Consider the following 21,739-nt stretch of genomic DNA (forward strand, 5'->3'; position numbering starts at 1 on the left):
TCATTATTGGAGATGGAGAGGTCCAGGAAGGGGAGCCAGGTGTCGGAGATGGTCCAGGTAAATTTAAGGTCAGGGTGGAATGTTTTGGTGAAGTTGATGAATTGCTCAACCTCCTCGTGGGAGCACGAGGTGGCGCCAATGCAGTCATCAATGTAGCGGAGGAAGTGGTGGGGAGTGGTGCCGGTGTAATTATGGAAGATCAACTGTTCTACGTAGCCAACAAAGAGACAGGCCTAGCTGGGGCCCATACGTGTGCCCATGGCTACCCGTTTGGTCTGGAGGAAGTGGGAGGATTCAAAGGAGAAATTGTTAAGGGTGAGGACCAGTTCGGCCAAACGAATGAGAGTGTCAGTGGAGGGGTACTGTTGGGAACGTCTGGAGAGGAAAAAAACGGAGGGCTTGGAGGCCCTGGTCATGGCGGATGGAGGGCAAAGCTAATTTGCAACGGTTGTTAAATTTAAATTTGCCCTACATGTGACATTTCTCTGACTTTTAACTCCACATCTATAAAAAAGTGATACATGGTTTCAGCTGGTATTTAACTATAAATATTTAAAAATTGACATGTTTAGTGCACAGACAGTTAATATAATCAAAAAACCAAGAAGACCAGATGTTTACATGGATATATTAATATTCCTTTGGAAGGGTTTCCAAAGTCAGGTTATAAAACAGACTGCTTTAATATTATATTCATAACATTCACATGTTAATAATCCCAAGTCAATATTTACCTGTCACCATTGTTGGAGAACTGAATACTGTCTACTTTGTCCTGAAAGGGTGAAATTAAATATAAATGCAAGAAAATATCAAGACAGAATAAAAGTTAATTGGTAAGTTTGTTTTAAAAATAGTATGCCACCTGCCATTCTCTTTTTACATACTGCCAAACATTCATTGTTTCATGTACTCACCATACACTGTCACCCTTAAACAACTGTTAATGAGAATTTTAAAAAATGTAAGACTAACAGCAAAGTTTTTGAAATATTTGTCAATACCTGGCAAAAGAATCTGTTCACCCATTTTCCAATCAGTCATTAGTTGACTAGCTTTGCACTTCAAGGATTTTGAACAATGGCTTAGAGGTCACATTTACACCCAAGCCAGAACATTATGGATTTCAGCATTATGAACTGCAGACAACCCTTGATAGCACAGGAAATGGTTATAAAATGTCAGGTTTACATCCAGCAAGGCACTAGCATTTCTCATCTTTACTTGTCCTCACCAATATATGACTCTTGAGTCACAATATTGTGGAACTCTCATAACTGCCTGCTGAAAGGATCAGGAAGCCACTTAATTCAAAGATATTTAGAAAAGGACAATCAATACTGATCTCTTGCTACTGACATTCCACGCAATAATGAAGAACAAAAACCTCGATAACGTGATCTCCCAACACATGCACTGGTCCACTCTGATAAGATAAATGATCCTCCCACATAAGAGATGTTTTTTGATATATGAAACAACTCAGATCACAATCTGCTGGATCGAAAATTTGGGATGAATTGGGCTGCTTTATGTGCCATGAGACATGGAAGAGACGACCAAGCGCAGAAATGCTCTGGCTATTTCATCACTGTTCTATTTAGACAAGACACTAGGGTCTTTGCTTACAACTCCTTAATTAATAAATACACTACTAGCTAGCATATACTTTAACATAATTAAAGTATATTTATGTAAAACGATGCAAACTATTTTTAAACAGAAAATCTACACGGTAGTTAGATTTCTATTAAAACCAGATCTATTGCAACAGCTTAAATGGTGAAATTGCATCTTGAATTTGAAATAGCCAAGTTTTTTCCTCCCCTTTTCTAGGGATCATTTCACTCTGCTCAACAGATAGAGATGAAAGGTTAAATGTCAACTCAAACATCTAAGAATATCTCACCTCCTGAGACCATGAATATAGTGTAATCTAATTTAAGCAATGAAACTGAAATATTTTATGAAATATTAATTACTTTTATACTTGTGTCTGAAAACAATCTTAAATTTATTAGAATGACCATAGCTAATAAGTGTGTGCACAGGCAATCCTCATGTTGCGAACAGGGTCATTCTCGAGTCCATTCGCAAGTTGATCTGTATGCAAATCGAAATACAATTCAGGACAATATAAAAAGAGAGTCATTCGCAATTAGAGGACATGCTCGTATGTCAGACGTTTAAAATTATATGCTTCTACGACATCACATTAGTAAGTGTGACCATTTCAGATGTTTGTGTATATTTAAGACCAAGACTGATTAAATTTTGATCAATACGAGAATCAAAGTTACAGGTAAAGGCAGTAAAGTGGACATGAGGAATGTCAGATCAGCCAAGATCCTACTGAATATTGATTATTGGAGTAGACTTGATGGGCTGAATGGCCTAATCCTATTCCTAGGTCTTAGGGTAAATTCAGGGCGCTTGGTACTTATTGCAATGAAATCCAATATTTGAGTAGGTTCTAGTATTCAGAATTTACACATTCAGAATTTAATAAATGTTTTGATTTAAGTGTGTCATTATACCAGGTCATGACGGTGAACAGTGTGATTATGCAGGGTTTCAATGAATCTTTGACAGGTTAAATTTTCATAATGGTATAAATAAAAATTCCTCCCAGTAATTGATTCTTATTTCTCTTGTTTTTAAATCCAGTAATTATCTTTACCGTAATTCATTGTTTTTCTTCTTTATCTGGGATTAATTGAGCAATCAAATCGACTTCTGCTAATAATACAGTATTTTGAACTACAGCATGAATTTCAGCCCCTTAAAGCTAGTACCCATGTATTACTCGACCCTGTAAATTGAACCTTAAAAAAGTCTAAAAATTTTGACTTTTACACAAGTATATACAGTAACGGGGACAGGAGTATCAGGATAAACAGTTCTCTGCAGCCAAGAGTAGGAGTCCAGATGGCTATGCTGCTTACCCAGTGCCTGGATTTAGGACTTGCACTGGAAGACCATGATCAGCTTTGGTACAAACGACATAGTAGGACTAGAAGAAGTATTTCTGCTTGTGGCTTGGAAGAGTCTACAGGCTAAATTAAGTGTGGAACATCAAAGGCAATAATCTCTCGATAATTACTTAAACAATTAGCAAGCCGGCATAGGGTAATCAAGACTAGATATTTATATGTTACATCAAAGACTGGTTTGGGAATAATAAGGTTTGATTCATGGGATTCTGGCACCAGTACATTGAAAAGTTGCGAGATATACCGCCAAGACAGTTTTTACCTGAACCATGCTGGCACCAGTATGTTGATGAGTTGTATAACTAGGGCAATAGAGAAGGTAGCAAACTATACAGTGTGGATGAGGGATCAAGTGCAGGAATACCTTATACATTAAAATAAGACAAGAGAGAAAAGCAACAATAAGGGAAATGCTAATCAGAGCATGACAAGAAGGGACACATAATAGAAACTCAAGAGTACACGAGCAGATAAGGCCAGAAACTGCAAAAATGAGAAAATAACGGAGTTAAAGGCTCTGCATCGGAGTATACTAGTATTCACAACAAAACAGAAAAGTAGACAGGCCAAATGGAAATAATATATATGACCTGACTGTCATTGTGAAACATGGCTGCAAGATTACAAAGACTAGAAACTGAATACTTAAGGGAATATGGTATTTTGGAAGAATTGTTTTTTTGCTTGGCTCCATAACACATGGAATTTGGGTTCAAGATAGTCTGGTTAAGAAGAAAGCAAAACCCAAGAACTGTCTTCATGCTCAGACTTCAAAAGGAAGGCTTTTTTTGTACATTAATACAAATTACTGTTATACATAATAATCGTAACTACATCAAACTCTGATCTTCGAGTTAGGAGGTAAGGACAAAATATTATTTTCCTGCATTGATCTCCATGTGCTCTCTCAATCTTTCTAATCTAGATTATTTTAACTCTGCCCATACTTGGTTATTTCAGTCACGTGCTGTTCCATGATTATGGTTAATAGATTTCTATAGGATCCTGGCACCTTCACACAACAGTCAGGAAGCTAGGAACAGACACAAAGGTTGCTCTGTCAATGGGGGGGTGGTCTCTAATTACACCCAAGTTGTTGGTGGCAAGCTGTCTTCTAGAACTTCAGCAGCTCTTTTGGTGTCGAGACACCCAAGGTGCTGTTGGAATGAACTTCTGGTAATTTGGCCTAGTGACAATGAAGGAACAGCAATATAATTCCAAGTCAGAATGGCAAACGTGTAAGCAGTGGTGTTCCCATGAATCTGTTGCCCCTAACCTTCTAGGTAGTAGAAGTTACAGGTTTGAACAGTACTGTTTAAATAGCCTTGACAAGTGACTGCAGTGCATCTTGTCGAGGATACACACAGCCACTGTTCATCTGTGGCAACATGAGTTAATGTTGAATTGGTTGATTGGATACCAATCAAGTGAACTGTTTCCTCTGTATCCTAGAGAGATCGACCCTCTAGAGTGTTGTAAGAGCTGCACACATTCAGCCAAGTGAGGCACATTTTATCACACTTCGGATTTCTAGTTGGTGGACAGGCACTAGAGAGATGAAATGAGTTTAGCAAAGGTAGCCTGGAATATGAATTCATAGACTGCATTCAGAACAGTATCTTAGAACACCACATGCAAGAACCAAATTCTAGATCCAATTGTGCAACTAGACAGGATTAGCTCAGGACTTCATAGCAAGGGCATCCCTAGGTAACAATGGTCATAACATAACTGAACACTTAGTTTGAAGGAGAATTGAATTGAATTTATTGTCACATGTAGTGAGGCACAACGAAAGGCTTTGTTTTGCGAGAATAGTGAACTGAAGATGAGTGCTTTAAAATTGAGTGGAAGCAAGTATGAGCATAGGATTAAAGAGCTGGTTAATATAATCTGGGAATTTAGGTTAATGAACAGGTTCAATAAAAATGCAGTGACTGACATTTAAGGCAATATTTCATAACACTTAGCACTGGTACATTCCAGTGAGGAATAAAGGTTCTCGGCAAAGGTGATACCATCCATGGCTAACTAAAAAAGTTGAAGATGTATTAATTTGAAAGATAAAGCTGGCAATTTCACGAAAGTTAGTAACACGTCAGAAGAATATAGTCTTTTAGTCATTTGTTGCTATGTTTTTAAATACGAGGGAATCTAAAATAGAGAAAGCTATTTAGGGATATAATAACAGACATTAAAACAATTTTATTCAAGTATAAAAAAAGTTAGTGACTGTTGGTGCTATGGTGTGCAATCCAGGGAATTAATCATGGAAAGTTACAAAAATGAATCAGATGAACTGAACAGATATTTTGTATCTGTTTCACCGTAGAGGATACAAGCAACATACCCGAAATAGGTTTTAAATGTGTCTTTTCCTTTCAACTACGATTACAAGGAATGGGTACCAAGGAAACTATTAGAATCAAAAGCTGACAAGTCCACAGATCCTAATGGACTTCATCCTAAAATAGTAAAAGAAGTGACTACTGAGATAGCAGATGCATTGGTTTTATTTCTTTAAAATTGTCTGTTCTACAAAGATGCCGTCGGATTGGAAAGTGAATGTGACTCCACTATTCAAGAAAGGAGGGAGACATAACCAAGAAACAAAAGTAGTTATGGCTTAACATCTGTCTTAGGAAAAATGCTGAAATCTATTATTGAGATTGACTAATTGAGACACTAAGAAATTAAAATACAATCAGACATAATCAACATGGGCTTTATGAAAGTGAAATCAGGCTTGACTAATTTACTTCTGAGAAAGTAACAAAATATGTAGTTAAAAGGGAACCCATGATGTGCGTACTTACATTTTCGAAAAGGCATTTGGTAAGGTGCCACATCACAGATAACTACTAGAATAAGAGCTCATAAGTTTATAAAGAGATCTGTCAAAGTGAACAAAAACTTGGTAGATGAAGTATAGTGTGGGAAATGTGAACTTTTCCACTTGTAAGAAAAGATAACCACCTCATTATCTATCTGGAGAGAGATTACAGATGAGGTATGAAGGGATCTGCATGCCAGAGTACATGAATACATAAATTAATAAGCAGGTACAGCAAATGATTCAGAAGGCAAATAGCACCTTGTTGCTTATTGCAAGGGGCATAGGACATAAAAGAGAGATGTTTTGCTATAGTTGTACAGGGCAATGGTGAAGCCACATCGAGAAAGCTGTACAGTTTTGAATTTCTTTAGGAATAATGTAATTTGTACCCTGGGATGAAGGATTTAACTGATGAGGGAAGATGGATAGCCTGGGCCTATATTGATTAGAGTTTAGAACAGAAGGCAATCTAATTAAAACATAAGATCCTGTGTGAAAGTGATACAGTGGATGCTGAAAGGATGTTTCCTGTTGTGGGAGAGACTAGACTAGGGGAGATAGTTTAAAATCAATAGCACTCACATTTAAGACTGAGATGAGGGGAATTTGATTTTTCTTTGAGGATCACAAATCTGTGAAACTCTATTCCCAAACAGCAGTGGGACATAGCACCATTGAATATTTTTAAGACAAGAGGTAGATAGATTCTTGACTAAAATGGGAGTCAAAGGTTATCAGAAATAGGTAGGAAAATGAATTAAGGCCATAATCTGTTCAGCCACAATCTTATCAAATGGCAGAGCAGGCTTGAAGTGTCAAGTGGCCTACTCCTGCTCGTCATTCATATTCACAAATGTCTGATAAAACTGGTTTTGAGACTTTAATAACATCTTTACCAGATGCGATTCTAATTCAGAAATCTTCTCAGGGGTTCCAGATCCAATGTAATATATTCTGATCATATGATCACTGCTGCCAGCTGCTAGAAACATGCCACCTTTTAAAGACAAAACATCATTCTTCAGATCAAAATTGTATTCAGGAACAACAATTAACTGCAATGATTAAAAATAAAGCAAAACATCTTTATAAATATAACCACTCCAGCTCGAACAATACAGAAGTATTCTAATCTCAAAATTGTAACAAAAAATTTAGCATCAAAACTAAACATCCTAAGACAACAGTTGACTATGCAGCATAGAAAATTACTAACAAAACTGAGAAACCACTACTTACAGAGCATGTTGAAATTAAAACAAATTAACCATATGCCCAATACAAGAAAATTTCAATGGCTAGCTTTTCAGAAGGTGGAAGCTGACACCCAGATGAATTTCAGGTCCTGACATTGCAGCCAAACAATTCTGCTTTAAATAGTTTAATTAGCCAAGCACCACCAAATGCTCCTGGAAGGTGGGAGCTGTCTGCCTGAACAAGTGACAAAAGCAGATGAAAGCTTATATAAAGGCTTATTTTCAGTGGCAGCTCATCAGAAGGCCAGGAGGTGAAAAGCGAAGTGAAATGGATTCCAGCAAATTTGAGGTACAGTGCTAGATCTGGCACTAGCTGGCCCATTATAACTTATTTTGTAAAAAAAAAGTAAACATCACTAAATCTAACAGTATTAAATACAGTGACAAAGCAGTATTCTCAGAGTCATAGAGATGGACAGGACTGATACAGACCCTTTAGTCCAACTCGTTCATGCCGACTAGATATCCCATCCCACCTGTCAGCACAGCACCCACTTTATATCCCTCCAAACGCTTCCTATTCATATATCCAGCCAGATGCTTTTTAAATGTTGCAATTGTACTAGCCTCCACCACTTCCTCTGGCAGCTCATTCCATACATGCACCACCCTCTGCGTGAAAAAGTTGCCCGTTACGTCTCTTTTATACCTTTTCCCTCTTACCCTAAACCTACGCCCTCTAGTTCTGGACATCCCCAACCCCAGGGAACAGACTTGGACTATTTATCAATCCATGCCCCTCATGATTTTATATATCTTGAAAAGGTCACCCTCAGCCTCCGACACCCCTGAGAAAATAGCCCCAGCCTATTCAACCTCTGCATATAGCTCAAATCCTCCAACCCTAGCAACATCCTTGAAAGGGTTCAGAAAAGATTTACAAGTTTCACAACATCCTTCCAATAGGAAGGAAGCCAGAATTGCACGCAATATTCCAAAAGTGGTCTAACCAATATCTGTACAGCGACAACATAACCTCCCAACTCCTGTACTCAATACTCTGACCAATAAAGGAAAGCATACTAAACACCTTCTTCTCTATCCTATCTACCTGCGACTCCACTGTCAAGGAGCTATGAACCTGCACTCCAAGGTCTCTTTGTTCAACAACACTCCTTAAGACCTTACCATTAAGTGTATGAGCCCTGCTAAGATTTGCTTTCCCAAAATGCAGCACATCACATTTATCTAAATTAAACTCCATCTGCCACTTCTCAGCCCACTGGCCCTATTCTCTCCTTAATTACCTTTTGTCATTAATGTATTTGTAAAAACCCTTTGGATTCTCCTTAACTCTACCTGTCAAAGCTATCACATATCCCTTTTTTTTGCCCTACTGATTTCTCTCTTAAGTATACTTGTGGGCGGCACGGTGGCACAATGGTTAGCACTGCTGCCTCACAGCACCAGAGACCCGGGTTCAATTCCCGCCTCAGGCGACTGACTGTGTGGAGTTTGCACGTTCTCCCCGTGTCTGCGTGGGTTTCCTCCGGGTGCTCCGGTTTCCTCCCACAGTCCAAAGATGTGCATGTCAGGTGAATTGGCCATGCTAAATTGCCCGTAGTGTTAGGTAAGGGGTAAATGTAGGGGTATGGGTGGGTTGCGCTTCAGCGGGTCGGTGTGGACTTGTTGGGCCGAAGGGCCTGTTTCCACACTGTAATGTAATCTAATCTAATCTAATACTCCTACAGCCTTTGTACTCTTCTAAGGATTCATTCGATCTATCTTGTCGATACCTGGCATATGCTTCCTTCTTTTTCTTAACCAAACCCTCAATTTCTTTAGTCATCCAGCATTCCCTAACAGCCTTTCCTTTCACCGTAACAGGAATATACTCCTGGTAGCTCATTTCTGAAGGCTTCCCGTTTTCCAGTCGTCCCTTTACCTGCGAACATCTGCCCCCAATCAGCTTTCAAAAGTTCTTGCCTAATACTGACAAAATTAGCCTTCCTCCAATTTAGAACTTCAACTTATAGATCTGGTCTATCCTTTTCCATCACTATTTTAAAATGAATAGAATTATAGTCGCTGGCCATGCTCTTTTATCTCGCCTTTCACTTGTTAAAGCAGTTATTAGGAGCATATGAGTTAGAATCAGGAGTAAATCATTTGGCCCTTGATCTGCCATTCAATATGGTTTTGGCTGATTTATTACTTGATCTCCACATTCCTTCCTAACCCTGATAACTTTAGACTCTTTTGATACTGGGAGATGTCTTTACAACAGGAGCCATCCAGTGTCTGTCTCAGTGCGCCCTTTGTGTAAATGTTGACAATAAAAAATGTCAAGAAATTAATCAAGATATTTCCATATGTAGTTTCATACAGACAGACAGACTTTGCTAATAGAACACTGTTTAATGATCAGATAAGGGAATTTTAGCAATTTCTTCCCTTGTCCAGACTCTCAAAGTTTCAATCAATTTACGCTTGTATCCCAAGAAAATCTCTGCAAAGTCAATTCCAAAGAAATTCAGCAACTTATTTAATTGCCTGTGGTACTTTTTAAAAACTTAATTTAAATTAGAAAAAAAAACCAGAAAGACTTTGTCACTTACCAACGCTGAATGAGGAACAAATCATTGGAGAACATGGTCTTGAGCGCTCCGTAAACTTCAATGGCTGATTCCTTATACAAAGGCAGGTGATATTGAGTAACACATTAAAACAATAAGAAATTGCTTTAAAGAGAACAGACTTGTTCACTGACAAAATTCTACCACTACTTTGTTTTCAAGTTAATTACACGAATGATTTATATGCCAATGAGACAATCCAAGTTTGAATATTCAATAGCTGATCATATTCAATGGTCAGCTGCAGTACTGTGAATATTTGTGGGAACCACACTACTGAAAAGATATGAATGCATTGCAAAGAGTCAGAAATGATTTGATTGTGGTTCCATGGATGAGAAACTTCAGTTCTGAGGATAAATTAAAATAGTTGGCATTCAAAGGAAGGTGGCTAAGAGGAGATCTAACACAGGGTTTCAAAATCACACGCAGGCTAGAGTTAATAGGGAGAAACCGTTCCCTCTTATAAAAGGAAATACAATAGGGCATGGATTTAAAGTGATCCACAAAAGAACTAAGAGTGAAATGAAAAAAAAAAAAATCTTTTTTACACAGCCAATAGTTAGGATATGGAATGCACTGCCTGGAAGCGTGGTGAGGCAAGTTCAATTGAGCCATTCAAGAGGGCATTGGATTATTACTTGGATAATAGTTAACATGTACGGAGAAAAAGCAGGGGATTGGCACAAGGTATTGATGCTCATTCCACAAGCCATTGCGGACACTGTGGGCTGAATGGCCTCCTTCTGGGCAATAGCAATTCAATAATTCAGAGAGATAATAGTGACAGAATTTACAGTATTCACAATTACTCTAACTCGTACAGCCTGCTAATATGAATAATAATACAGAAACCCAGAAGGTGCTGTAGAGAGAGGACACCCCTCCGAAGGGCACACTGTTGAACAATCACTCCAAACTGCAATTAATTAGAAATTATCAAATTGGAAAGAATTTCCATTCGCACACTAAGAATGTAAAAATGCTCTCAGTATACAAAATTCACAATTCCTGCTAAACACCCTCAGCAACGCAGTAAAATTAATTTTGTGTTTATGGAATGTCGATCTTCTCCATATTCCAAATATTACTTATTTTGTTTAAATATATTCATTTTAAGCTCTCATATAAATCCAACCAGTCACATGTTGCATTACCTTAATAAAAGTGAAGCAATTCAATGCTTTCAAATTGTCAATATACTGCCTGCAAGATGACTTCAATGGGTTACTTGCTAACAGCACTGCAGCTGATGCCTGGAAATACCACTGACATGACACTAGATTTAAATTGCCTCAGGAATATTGAAAATCATGCTGCTGAAAATATAAAACCTTTTTAAAAAGCTTTAGTGAAGGTTGGCTGTAAATGACAATGCTTCACACTAATTGCAAAATGTAGCCCAATGCATTGACACCAACATATTCATGACAAATTACATTAGTAAGTGCTCAGACATAATTTTTTTTAAAGCGTTCGATTTAGCAAAGCTACCACTACAAAGCTCTCAGATGTCATCCTATATCTTAGTTATGAAGACGAATGGAAATCATCTTTTAAAACATAACATTTAAAATCCTAACTTCAAAATATAACTATTTGAAACAGAACATTTTTACAAGTTAGACCACTAAATACAAAGCTTTAAAAAAGGAATGGAAAGACAACATTCCCAAATAGCAAAAATTAAACTTTTAAAAGAATTTCAAGTAGAACTTGATTCACAAACTTATTTCTGCATGCTTAATGGAACACGTCTGAGTTCTGAAAACAGTACTTTGCAATTTTATTTCTGTACTTAAAGAATTGGCAAAAAGCAACTGTAAATATAGTTTCACTCAAGTGTTTAAATCACTGAGCAATATTTATGAAAACTTACTTAAACTTCAGGGTATTTGGATCCCATTGCCAAAAACAAACACTCCCATCAGATCCTGTGGAAGCCATGTACCGGACTGAACCTTTACCCATAGGACTAAACTAAAATAAATGGAGAGAGAGGCAAAATACCGGTACCATTATATTTTCAATCAGGTTTTAAAAATCTACATTAGGAATTGATCTGTCAGCTCAAAATAACTTCCTTCCATTATTTATTGAACAAGAGATTCATATAAATATTCTTAACCACACTAGTTCACAAGTCTCAAATAAAACAGTTAACTAAATTTCTAATTTTGAGAAAAGATAGCTGCATTCAATAACATGTATATACAGAAAAATTGAGTTTAAGCACAAATAATACCTGGTCTTAAAAATAATTATGGTAACAATTGTACAGAGCAGTAGAGTCAGAGACCAGTAAAAAAAAAAGTGTGCACACATGCAGAAGCCTACATTTAAAATACATGCATAATGTTCAGGCTCCTTCACTATCAATTAGCCTTCTAAATTTATTCAGCAGAAACAATAGTATTTAAAACATATCAAAGTTTTAAACATAAATAATGCACTCTTTGTATCACTGCATGGCAGAACTTAACTCTTTCAGAGGTCAAATAGTTGTGCTAACTTGCTAAAATCAGTATGTATGAGCTCAGGTCAATAAAGCAACATTGTTCCACAATTCTGATAACAATCTAACAACAGAAGTGCAATGGTAGGACTCAAGACAGAGTTAAAATCTGTAAGAACATGAATGAACACAGATTACACATGCAGCCAGGCCCTAATTTTCGAAGATCTAACTCATGAACTCCTCATTGTTCAGGATGAGATCCCATGAAGGGGTGTATTATAATTAGTTTTAAAGATTCGACATGTGAACATTTGCCTATATTTACGAACAGCTATTTCATACCATACTGTATCATGTTTGACTTGCGTACAAATCAACTTAGAAACATACTCAATAATAGAAACCATTTGTAATCTGGGGACTGCCTGTATAAGCAAGAAAATTTACACCTGTTGAAGTTGCATAATTTTAACAATATAACATTTACCTGCAGAGAAGTAATGGATCCTGTGTGCCCTTGCAGCACAGCTACTGGAGCACATGTTCTCAAGCACCAAACCCGAATCAGTTTATCACAGCTGCCAGCAGCTAGCATAGTGTTCTCATAATTTACAGCCATGTCAGAAATCTCAGTGGAGTGGCCACGTAGGGTGGACAGTAATCGACCAGTATGTGTGGCCCAAATTTTTACCAGACAGTCATCAGAGCCCTGGAGCATAAACAAATTTTTATTACATATTTTATCATCTAAATACTGTTGAGCTTTCTAACTCTCCTGAATATAACATCACTAAATTTTCCATCCTTGTAATTCTGAACAATTTTAATCTACTGCAGTAATCTAAATTATTGAAATAATATTTGAATATTACACCTTACAAGGTAAAAACTGAAGCAGGGCATGAAACATTTGAAAAAATAAATACTTCAAAATTCAATGTATTTATAACATGGTGTTCAAATCAAACCTTAGCTGAGGAAGTAGAGATGGTGTAGTGATATTCCTGCTAGGCTATTAACCTGGAGACTAGATGATGTTCTGGGATCTGAGTTCAAGTCCCACCATGGCAAATGATCTAATTTGAATGCAATAAAAATCTGGAAGAGTTTAATGATGACAATGAAACCATTGTTAATTATCAGAAAAATCCCTTCTGGTTCATTTTATGAAAACTTCTTTCAAATGATGAAATTATAGTTTATACTAATGTCCAAAAACAAGTTTGTAGGGTAATATTAAAAGATGACTTCAGTTAACAAGAAATCTCTATCAGAATTAACATGACTGCGACTCAAATTAAAAGGGACTGGACTTGTATGTCTCTTTCCAATTAAAGGGTGGAGGGGTTTGCTTGCTAATCAACAACTTGTGGTGCACGGGCATGGCAACCCTGGGCAGCCATTGCTCCCCAAACCTTGAATTTCTCACGACCAAATGCCGCCCCTTCTATCTATCACGGGAATTTACCACTACTATACTAACTGCTGTGTACATACCACAAGCAAAGGTTGAGAAAGCTCTGGATGTGCTATACTCCACCACTAACACCCTGGAGACGGAACACCCTGAGGCCCTGTTTATTGTAACTGGTGACTTCAATCAAGCCAATCTAAGGAAGATGTTGCCCAAGTACTACCAGAAAATTACGTGCACCACCAGGGGCCCAAACATTTTAGACCACTGCTATACCACTGTGAAAGATGCCGACCGCTCCATCCCCCGCCCTCATATTGGGAACTCCGATCACAATGCCTTGTTTCTTCTCCGTGCCAACAGGCAAAAGCTCAACAGGAGACCCCCTCACAGATACAGGTCCAGTACTGGTCGGAAGAGGCAGAGGATCAACTCTGGTGCTGTCTGGAATCAGATGATTGGACCATGTTCAAACAGTCCGCAGGTACCTTGGACGAATTTGCCACCACCGTCACAGACTTTACCAGCAATTGTGTGGAGGACTGCATACCGAGGAAGTCAATCCGCGTGTTCCCAACAGGAAACCCTGGATGAACCAGGACATACAGAACCTGCTAAAAGCCAGGCATAAGATCTTCAGATCAGGAGACCCACTCAACCATAAGGAATCCAAGTATGGCCTGCACAGGGCCATTAAGAGAGCGAAGGACCAATACCGACTCAAACTAGAGACCCAGACAGTCACCCAGGCAATGTCTGAATGACATCACAGGTTCTCAAAAGAGACAGTGCAAGATAGCAGACGATGACACAGCCCTCCCAGATCGACTCAATGCCTTCTATGCAGAGAGGTAACACCTATTCCGACAAGCCCTGACAAACCTATCCCAACAGTCACTGTATCAAAGGTCAGATCAGTTTTCCTTCGTGTGAATCCAAGCAAAGTGATGGAACCAGATGGAGTACCAGGCCGTGCAATCAGAGCATGCGCAGATCAACTGGCAGAGGTCTCCTTGGAAATGATCAACCACTCCCTGCAGCAGGCCACTGTCCCTGCTTGTTTCAAGAGGGCCAACATTAGCCCTGTGCCTAAGAAAGTTCACACAGCATGTCTCAATCACTACCACCCAGTGGCCCGAACTTCAATGGTCATGAAGTGCTTTGAAAGGTTGGTCATGGTATTAAATCAACTCCAGCCTCCCCACTACTCTTGATCCACTTCAATTTGCCTATCAGACCAACTGATTCATGTCAGATGCCATAATCACTTGCCCTTCATTCCTCCCAAGAACATCTTGACACCAAGAACAAGAATCCTACTCTGACTACAGTTCAGCCTTCAACATTATCATCCCCTTGAGACTAATTACTAAACTTAGTGATCTTGGACTAAGCCCCACTCTCTGCAACTGAATCCTCAGTTTCCTGACCCACATGCCACAATCAGTGAATATTAGGCACAATATTTCATCCGCACTAACACTCAACAGTGGAACCCCCAGGGGGTACATACTCAGCTCCCTACTGTACTTGCTGTATACCCATGACTGTGTCACCAAATACCAGACTAATGCCATTTACAAGTTTGCAGGTGACACCACCATAGTCAGTCGAATCTCAGCTAGTGACAAAACAGGCTACAGACGGAAGGTGGAAGACCTGGAAAAATGGGGCACTGAGAACAACCTAGCTCTCAATGTCAGCAAAACCAAAGAACTCATCATTAACTTTCAGTGCGATGTTACTCATGCCCCCCTACACGTTAACAGCACAGAGGTGGAACGAGTTGAGTGTGTCAAGATCCTGGGAGTGGTCATCAGCAAGCAGCTTTCTTGGACTCATCATGTGGATGCAGTGGTTACAATGACCCAACAATGTCTCTTCTTCCTCAGGCAGCTGAGAAAATTTGGCATGTCTGGATGTATCACTACTCTACCATTCAAGATTGGAGACACTTACAGAGTGGTGAATTCTGCTGGCAATTACAAAGGCCAACCTCCTATCTATAGAATCTATCTACCAGGCCTGCTGTCAAGGAAAGGCTGCCAGCATTCTCAAAAATCCATCCCATCCTGGTAATGCTTTTCTACAACTTCTACTATTGGGGAGAAGGTACAGAAGCTTGAACACATGCACCAGCCAGTTTCGAAACAGTTTCTACTCTACTGTTATTGGAATACCGATTGGACTCAAACTCCTAGCATTCGCCAGTACCTGTATTTTTGTTTTGCCGCTGTTTACCTATTATTTACTTATCTATGCTATTTAACTATGTGATCTGCCTGTATTGCTTGGAAGACAAAGCTTTCCGCTCTGCCTCGGTACACATGACAATAAATTCAATTCAATTCAATTCAGATGTTCAGACATTCTTGTTATTAGATATTGGGAACATATCTTCTAAAATACTCTCCCAAACAACAGACAGCAGAGAAATCAGACAGAGTTCAGATGTTAACTTAAGGATTCATGAAATGCAGCTATTTAAAGCAAAAATGAGAAGGTTCAGGCCAACCATTCAAATTTAAATATAAATTCCATCAACTAAATTATAGAATTAATTTAAAACAGATGGCATTCAGTTCCTTGTATCAATGCAAGTTCTCCATAGGAACGACTCAGTTGGCCCCACTCAAACAGTTTTCTTAAGAACTTGAGGTGCAGGGATACTGGGAAAAGGCAGGAGATGGTCATTAGGTAACAGAACCAGTACAGATGTGAGGGGCAAAATGGTCTCCTTCTGCACAATAATAATTCTGTGATTCTACGAATCAAACGCACAAGTTGGTCATTTGGCTCTCAATCCAAACCATTCATTTAATTGTATCATGACTAATCTAATTGCCCCCTGAACTCCATTTTCTTGCTTGCACACCCTTTTCCCCAGCTAACTTTCCACTCCCTTGTGGGTAACAAAAATGTCAAATTCTGTCTTGAATATTCAATAAAACAGCCTCAACTGTTCTGACATTTAAAAAATCCAAGGATTAACAACCCTCCGAAGAAATCTCTCCTATTCTCAGAGTTGAGTGGGACTTATTTTTTACTTTACACAAATTTACCCAGTCAAGTCTCCTCAGAGTCTTGTATTTCAATATCATCCGATACCCACATCCCACGAAAAGGACAATTATAAAAACAAGCACTTTTATACAAAAAGCAGTTGACTGAATCAAAATCAATCCTCCCTAAGGACATTGTGGGTCAACTGAAAGCATATGGACTGCAGTAGTACAAGGAGGCAGCTCATCATCACTTTCTCAAGGGCAACTAGGGACGAGAAATAAATACTTGTACAATCAGCGATGCCCATGTCTTGCGTGTAAAGAAATTCAGATTTCAAGTAACAAATTATCCAATTTTAGCTTTCTCACACATGATTTTCATTAGAGAGTCCTTCTGTAGCCAAGATTGTATTTCTACCATATAAGTTAGCATCTACCATGCCAGGTATCACAATTCCAAAAAGCAGTATTCCATTTATAGAATCAACAGTCTTACCTGCTTTAGCCAAGTCCTCTATATCATTATTTGTATCGTCCTATAAATAATTAGATTTATCAAGTTGGAGGTCTGGAACCAATGATACGATATCCCTACCGTGTCCTAATTTACATGATTTTACCCTAAACTAGCTTTAAATAACTGTCACATAACAGACAATGAAAGAGATCACAACAAATCCCTTTTCATATTCAAACTAATCCTTGAAAGTGCACTAAATCACCAAAAATCTACAATCATCGAACTTCTGCCTACCCCAAATAACAACAGATTGAGATTATTGTAGTTTTTCTTTCAGTATTTCACTCCCGATGAATACAAACATGATATTCTCATCACCCAAGTTTCATTAATTTGACGTGCATTTTGTCTGACAGATTCACAATAGATATCTATATAGCTCTGTTATATAGATGCAGTTCTGGTTTTATATTTACTTCAACCTTTAGCCCCATTTTACTTTTGTCTCCATGAGAAATATCATGCTAATTTTATGTTGTTGACAGTTCAACATTTGAGCAACTAATTTTTCTCATTTGCTAGAGAGATTGAAAATAAAGAAATTAAAATGTATGTGTTTCACACTATAGTGTCTACATCAGTTTCTTTAAAATTCATTTATGGATGCAAGTATGCAATGGTTTTCCATCTCGCCAATTCCTCTTAAGGTGGTGATCGCGAGGCATATTCTTCAACCTCTGCACATATGGTGCAGGGACACCCACAGTGCTGTAAGGAAGGTGCAAGGAATTTCAGAGTTTAAACCCAACAACAGTAAAAGGAAAGGCAAGAAAATTCAAAGTCAGGGCAGCATGTTAAATGGAGGGGAAATTGTTCTGAGTGATAGATGTTGCAGATTTGGAAGGGGTTGTTGAAGGTGGCTTGGCGTGCTACAGTACTGAATCATGCACTAGCACTTGTGTTGCGCGAATGTTACCCATCACTTCATCACAAGTTTAAGTGTTTGCTGGTATTGCTATATATAGCATAGAATGTTTTGCTGTTTAAGGAAGTGCAACTGGTCAAACATCATCTCTGGTTCTGACCTCATGAAGGCGACGGATGAAGCAGGTGAAGATGGTTGAGGCTAGGATGCTACTGAGGAACGCTCACAGCAATGTCGAGGCTGAGATGATTGGCATTCAGTAGTCACAGCCATCAACGTTTGTGCTAGGTAACTATAACTCCAATCAGTGGAAAGAGTTTTACACAAATTCTAACGGACATGAATTTTGTTAAGAATTCTTGATGCCACAAATGGTCAAAAGCTCCCTTAATGTCAAGCAAGTCGCTCTAACTTTGCCTTTGGATTTCAGTTCTTTTATTCATGTTTGGAACAAGGTTGCACCAAACTGAGCACCACATAGTAAATCCCTTTGGATAGAACGGTCAATGATACTTCCATTACTCTTCTGATTATTTTGCTTTTATTCACTCAGGGAGTCGGAGCATTGCTGCATAAAGTATTCATTGCACATCCCTAAAAAGGGACAGTAAGGTTGTGGTGAGCTGCCTTCTTGAATGCAGCAGTCCATGTGCTGTAGATGCATGCAGTGTCGTAAGGGAGGGATTTCCAGAATTCTGACGTAATGACAGCGAAAAAAAAACAGCAATATAGTTCCAAGTCAGGATGATGCATGGTTTGGAGGGGAACTTGCAGATGTTCTCAAGTATGTGCTATTCTTGTTCTTCTACATGGAGGTGGTCACAGGTTTGGAAGACATCACAGGAGCTTTGGTAAGTTGTTGTGTTCATCTCGTAGATGGTACACATTGATGCCACTGTGTTGATGCTAGAGGGAGTGAATGCAAGCCAATCGTGCAAGTTGCTTTGTCCTGGATGGTTTTGAGTTTCTTGAGTGTTTTTGGTGCGACACCTATGATGGGTCAGAAATTGGCCATACTGGATTTGTCCGGTTTCTTGTGAAAATTAGATGTCTGGTATAAAATTATAGAATGCCAACAGCATAGAAGCAGGCCATTTGGCCCATCGAGTCCACAGATCCAAACCCCCCACCCTATCCCAATAGTTCTGTATTTCCCATGGCTAATGCACCTAGACTGCACATTTTTTGACTAGATCAAAAGGCACATGACACCAGATGATAGTCCAACAAGTTTATTTGAAATCACAAGCTTTCATAGCGCTGCCCCTTCATCAGGTGAATGAAGAGAGCACCCAGGCACGGACTTTATCAGAGAGATCAAAAGATCATACAAATGGTGAGAGTGCAATGTCAACAGGTTGAATAATATGTCTCTGCAGGTGATCAAGAATATCACACAGTGAGAAAAGTGTCAACAGCTGACTAACAAGTGAAGGGATGACCTATAATCCGATCAAATGAGGCAGAGAGATAATTATAAAAAATTAAAAATAAGGTGGAAACAAACCAAATGACTGAAATAACATGCTAGGTATGAGAGTTGCATGAAGATCTAACCCAAGTAATCCAAAACTGTACAAACTAATTAAGGTAGAGAGATCATACATTATCAAGGTGATGACGTCAAAACACAATAGTAAGGAAGATTTTACAGAACAGTATGGTGGGGTCAGACATAGCCTCAATTGTGATCTTGGGTTCATGTCGTACTGTCTCCATCAATATGGAACTTGGCTGTCAGTTTCTGCTCGCCAATGCTGCATTGTCTCTCGAAGTACACCTTAGAGTATACTTAACCATGTACTTTTCACATAGGAGACTTCTAATACTCCAAAGATACATAAAGTTATAAAAGGCAGAGGGGTGATGGAAGACTGCTTTTCGGATTGGCGATCAGTAACTAATGGTATTCAGCAGGGAAGAGTGCTGAGATCTTTGTTCTTTCTAATATATGTCAATGATCTGGAGGAAAACGCAGTTGGCCTGATTAGTAAGTTTGCGGATGACACCAAAACAGGCAGAGTTGCAGATAGTGAGGATTGTCAAAACAATAGTGGGATACAGACAGATTGCAGATTTGGGCAGAGAAATGACAGACGGAATTTAACCCCAACAAATGTGTGGTGATGCATTTTAGAAGATCAAATTCAGGTCCAAATTATACAATAAGTAGTAGAACCCTTTGGAGCATTGACATAGAGGGATCTGGGCGTACATGCCCACAGATTCTTGAAAGTGGCAACACAACTGGATAAGATGGTCAAGAAGCATTCAGTACGCTTGCCTTCATTGGCTGGGAGATCGAAAACAAGAGTTAGCAAATTATGTTAAAGTTGTACAAAACTTTAGTTCAGCCACATTTGGAATATTGAGGGCAGTTCTGGTCACTCCAACAGAAGGACAAGAATGCATTGGAGAGGATACAAAGAAGGTTTACCAGGACGTTCCTGGTCTTGAGGGTTTTAGTTATAAGCAAAGTCGGATTGCTTTCACTGGAAAGATGGTGCTGAGTGGCAGCCAGACAGACGTCTACAAAATTATGAGGGACATAGATAGGGTGGATAGTCAGATTTTTCCCAGGGTGGAAACGTCAACTACAAGAGGGCACAGGTTCAAGATGAGAGGGGGAACACTGAGGAAAGTAGTGCAAGGAAAATTTCTCACACAGAGGATGGGCGTGCCTGGAATGCACCACCAGTGGAAGCAGTGAAAGCAGGCATATTAGCACTGTTTAAGGCACACCTTGATAGACACATGAATGGCAGTCGAACAGAGGTACAGAAACCATAGCAGGTCTAAATAAGGATTATGAATTGGCACAGGCTTGGTGGTCCGAAGGGCCTGTGCCTGTGGTACATTGCATTAGATTCATTGTCCAAAATGAATTCACCATCTACAAGGCTATCATTAAATCATTTACTAATACCTAGTATTCAATCATTTGTCGATTTACTTTTATGAGAACTATACTTCACCTTTGACAATGCATTAATTCGAACAATTCCAAAAATCAGTTTGGTTGTAAAGACTTCTCTGTCCAAATCTGATGGCAATCTTAAGGAAGTGATTGATGATTAACTGTAATTTGTAGGTCACATGTACAATATCGTGTGACAAAATGCAAAAATGGTGATTATTTGTATCGATCACAAATGGTACTTCTGCAAGATTTTGGGTAGCAGAAAATGCCTATTTAAGACATACTCAGGGTTTATAAACTGGCTAAGGAGGAGACCAGAGTTTAAACTGGCATGGACAAAGTGATTGACTTACTAAGTCAGGTGGCCAATAGGATGTAATTATCCAAGGACTGTAAAAGGTCAGGTACATAAGCAGATGAAAAGACAACTGGCTCGTGCCAGTAACACTGACCTTTGCTCAATTCTTCCAATACCCCCAAAAGCAGTCAAATTCCAGATGTCACAGCCAGCAGCAACTGTCTTCGAGTTATCAGTGCCACAACCTTCATATATTAATTAAAGGTGCCTCTGTAGTGGAGGGAAGGGCACCCAGGATGTCACAACAGAGGCCAGTAAACAGTACAGATCATCGTGTAACAAACATAACCAAACCAGCAAAGATATCATTGTCTTGGTAATATATGCACGCTGATGTTTAGGAAGCTCCTTGAACTCTGGATTTGTGGCCAAGTGATGGCAAGGATACATCCTAGTCAGAGAAGATGGAAAAATACTCAGCCTTTTCTCCTTCCTTCATGTAAGACCCAAGCAACATTAGTACAAAGGTGTGCGTTGAGGTCACACACTTTGAGAACTCTCAACTTACTATTTTCAGGCAGATTACTGTTACTGCATA

The 21,739-nt window shown here is 38.9% G+C and overlaps 1 protein-coding gene across 3 annotated transcripts in view; it reads right to left on the minus strand.

Annotated features, from left to right (window-relative positions):
• The window catches only part of brwd1 (bromodomain and WD repeat domain containing 1), a 213,785-nt gene that overhangs the window by 171,510 nt on the left and 20,536 nt on the right, over window positions 1-21,739 (minus strand). For all 3 annotated transcript variants that reach the window (XR_006313234.1, XM_043701210.1, XM_043701209.1), the window contains exons 8-12: window positions 12,607-12,828; window positions 11,541-11,641; window positions 9,644-9,714; window positions 6,726-6,826; window positions 735-775 (exon numbers count right to left, since the gene is read on the minus strand). Coding sequence is in view for 2 of the 3 variants with exons in the window: in XM_043701210.1 (XP_043557145.1) it covers window positions 735-775; window positions 6,726-6,826; window positions 9,644-9,714; window positions 11,541-11,641; window positions 12,607-12,828 (536 nt within the window). In the remaining variant the exon portion in view is untranslated. The remainder of the gene's footprint in view (window positions 1-734; window positions 776-6,725; window positions 6,827-9,643; window positions 9,715-11,540; window positions 11,642-12,606; window positions 12,829-21,739) is intronic.

The sequence above is a fragment of the Chiloscyllium plagiosum genome, chromosome 12, assembly GCF_004010195.1.
Source record: "Chiloscyllium plagiosum isolate BGI_BamShark_2017 chromosome 12, ASM401019v2, whole genome shotgun sequence".
Taxonomy (NCBI): Eukaryota; Metazoa; Chordata; class Chondrichthyes; order Orectolobiformes; family Hemiscylliidae; genus Chiloscyllium; species Chiloscyllium plagiosum.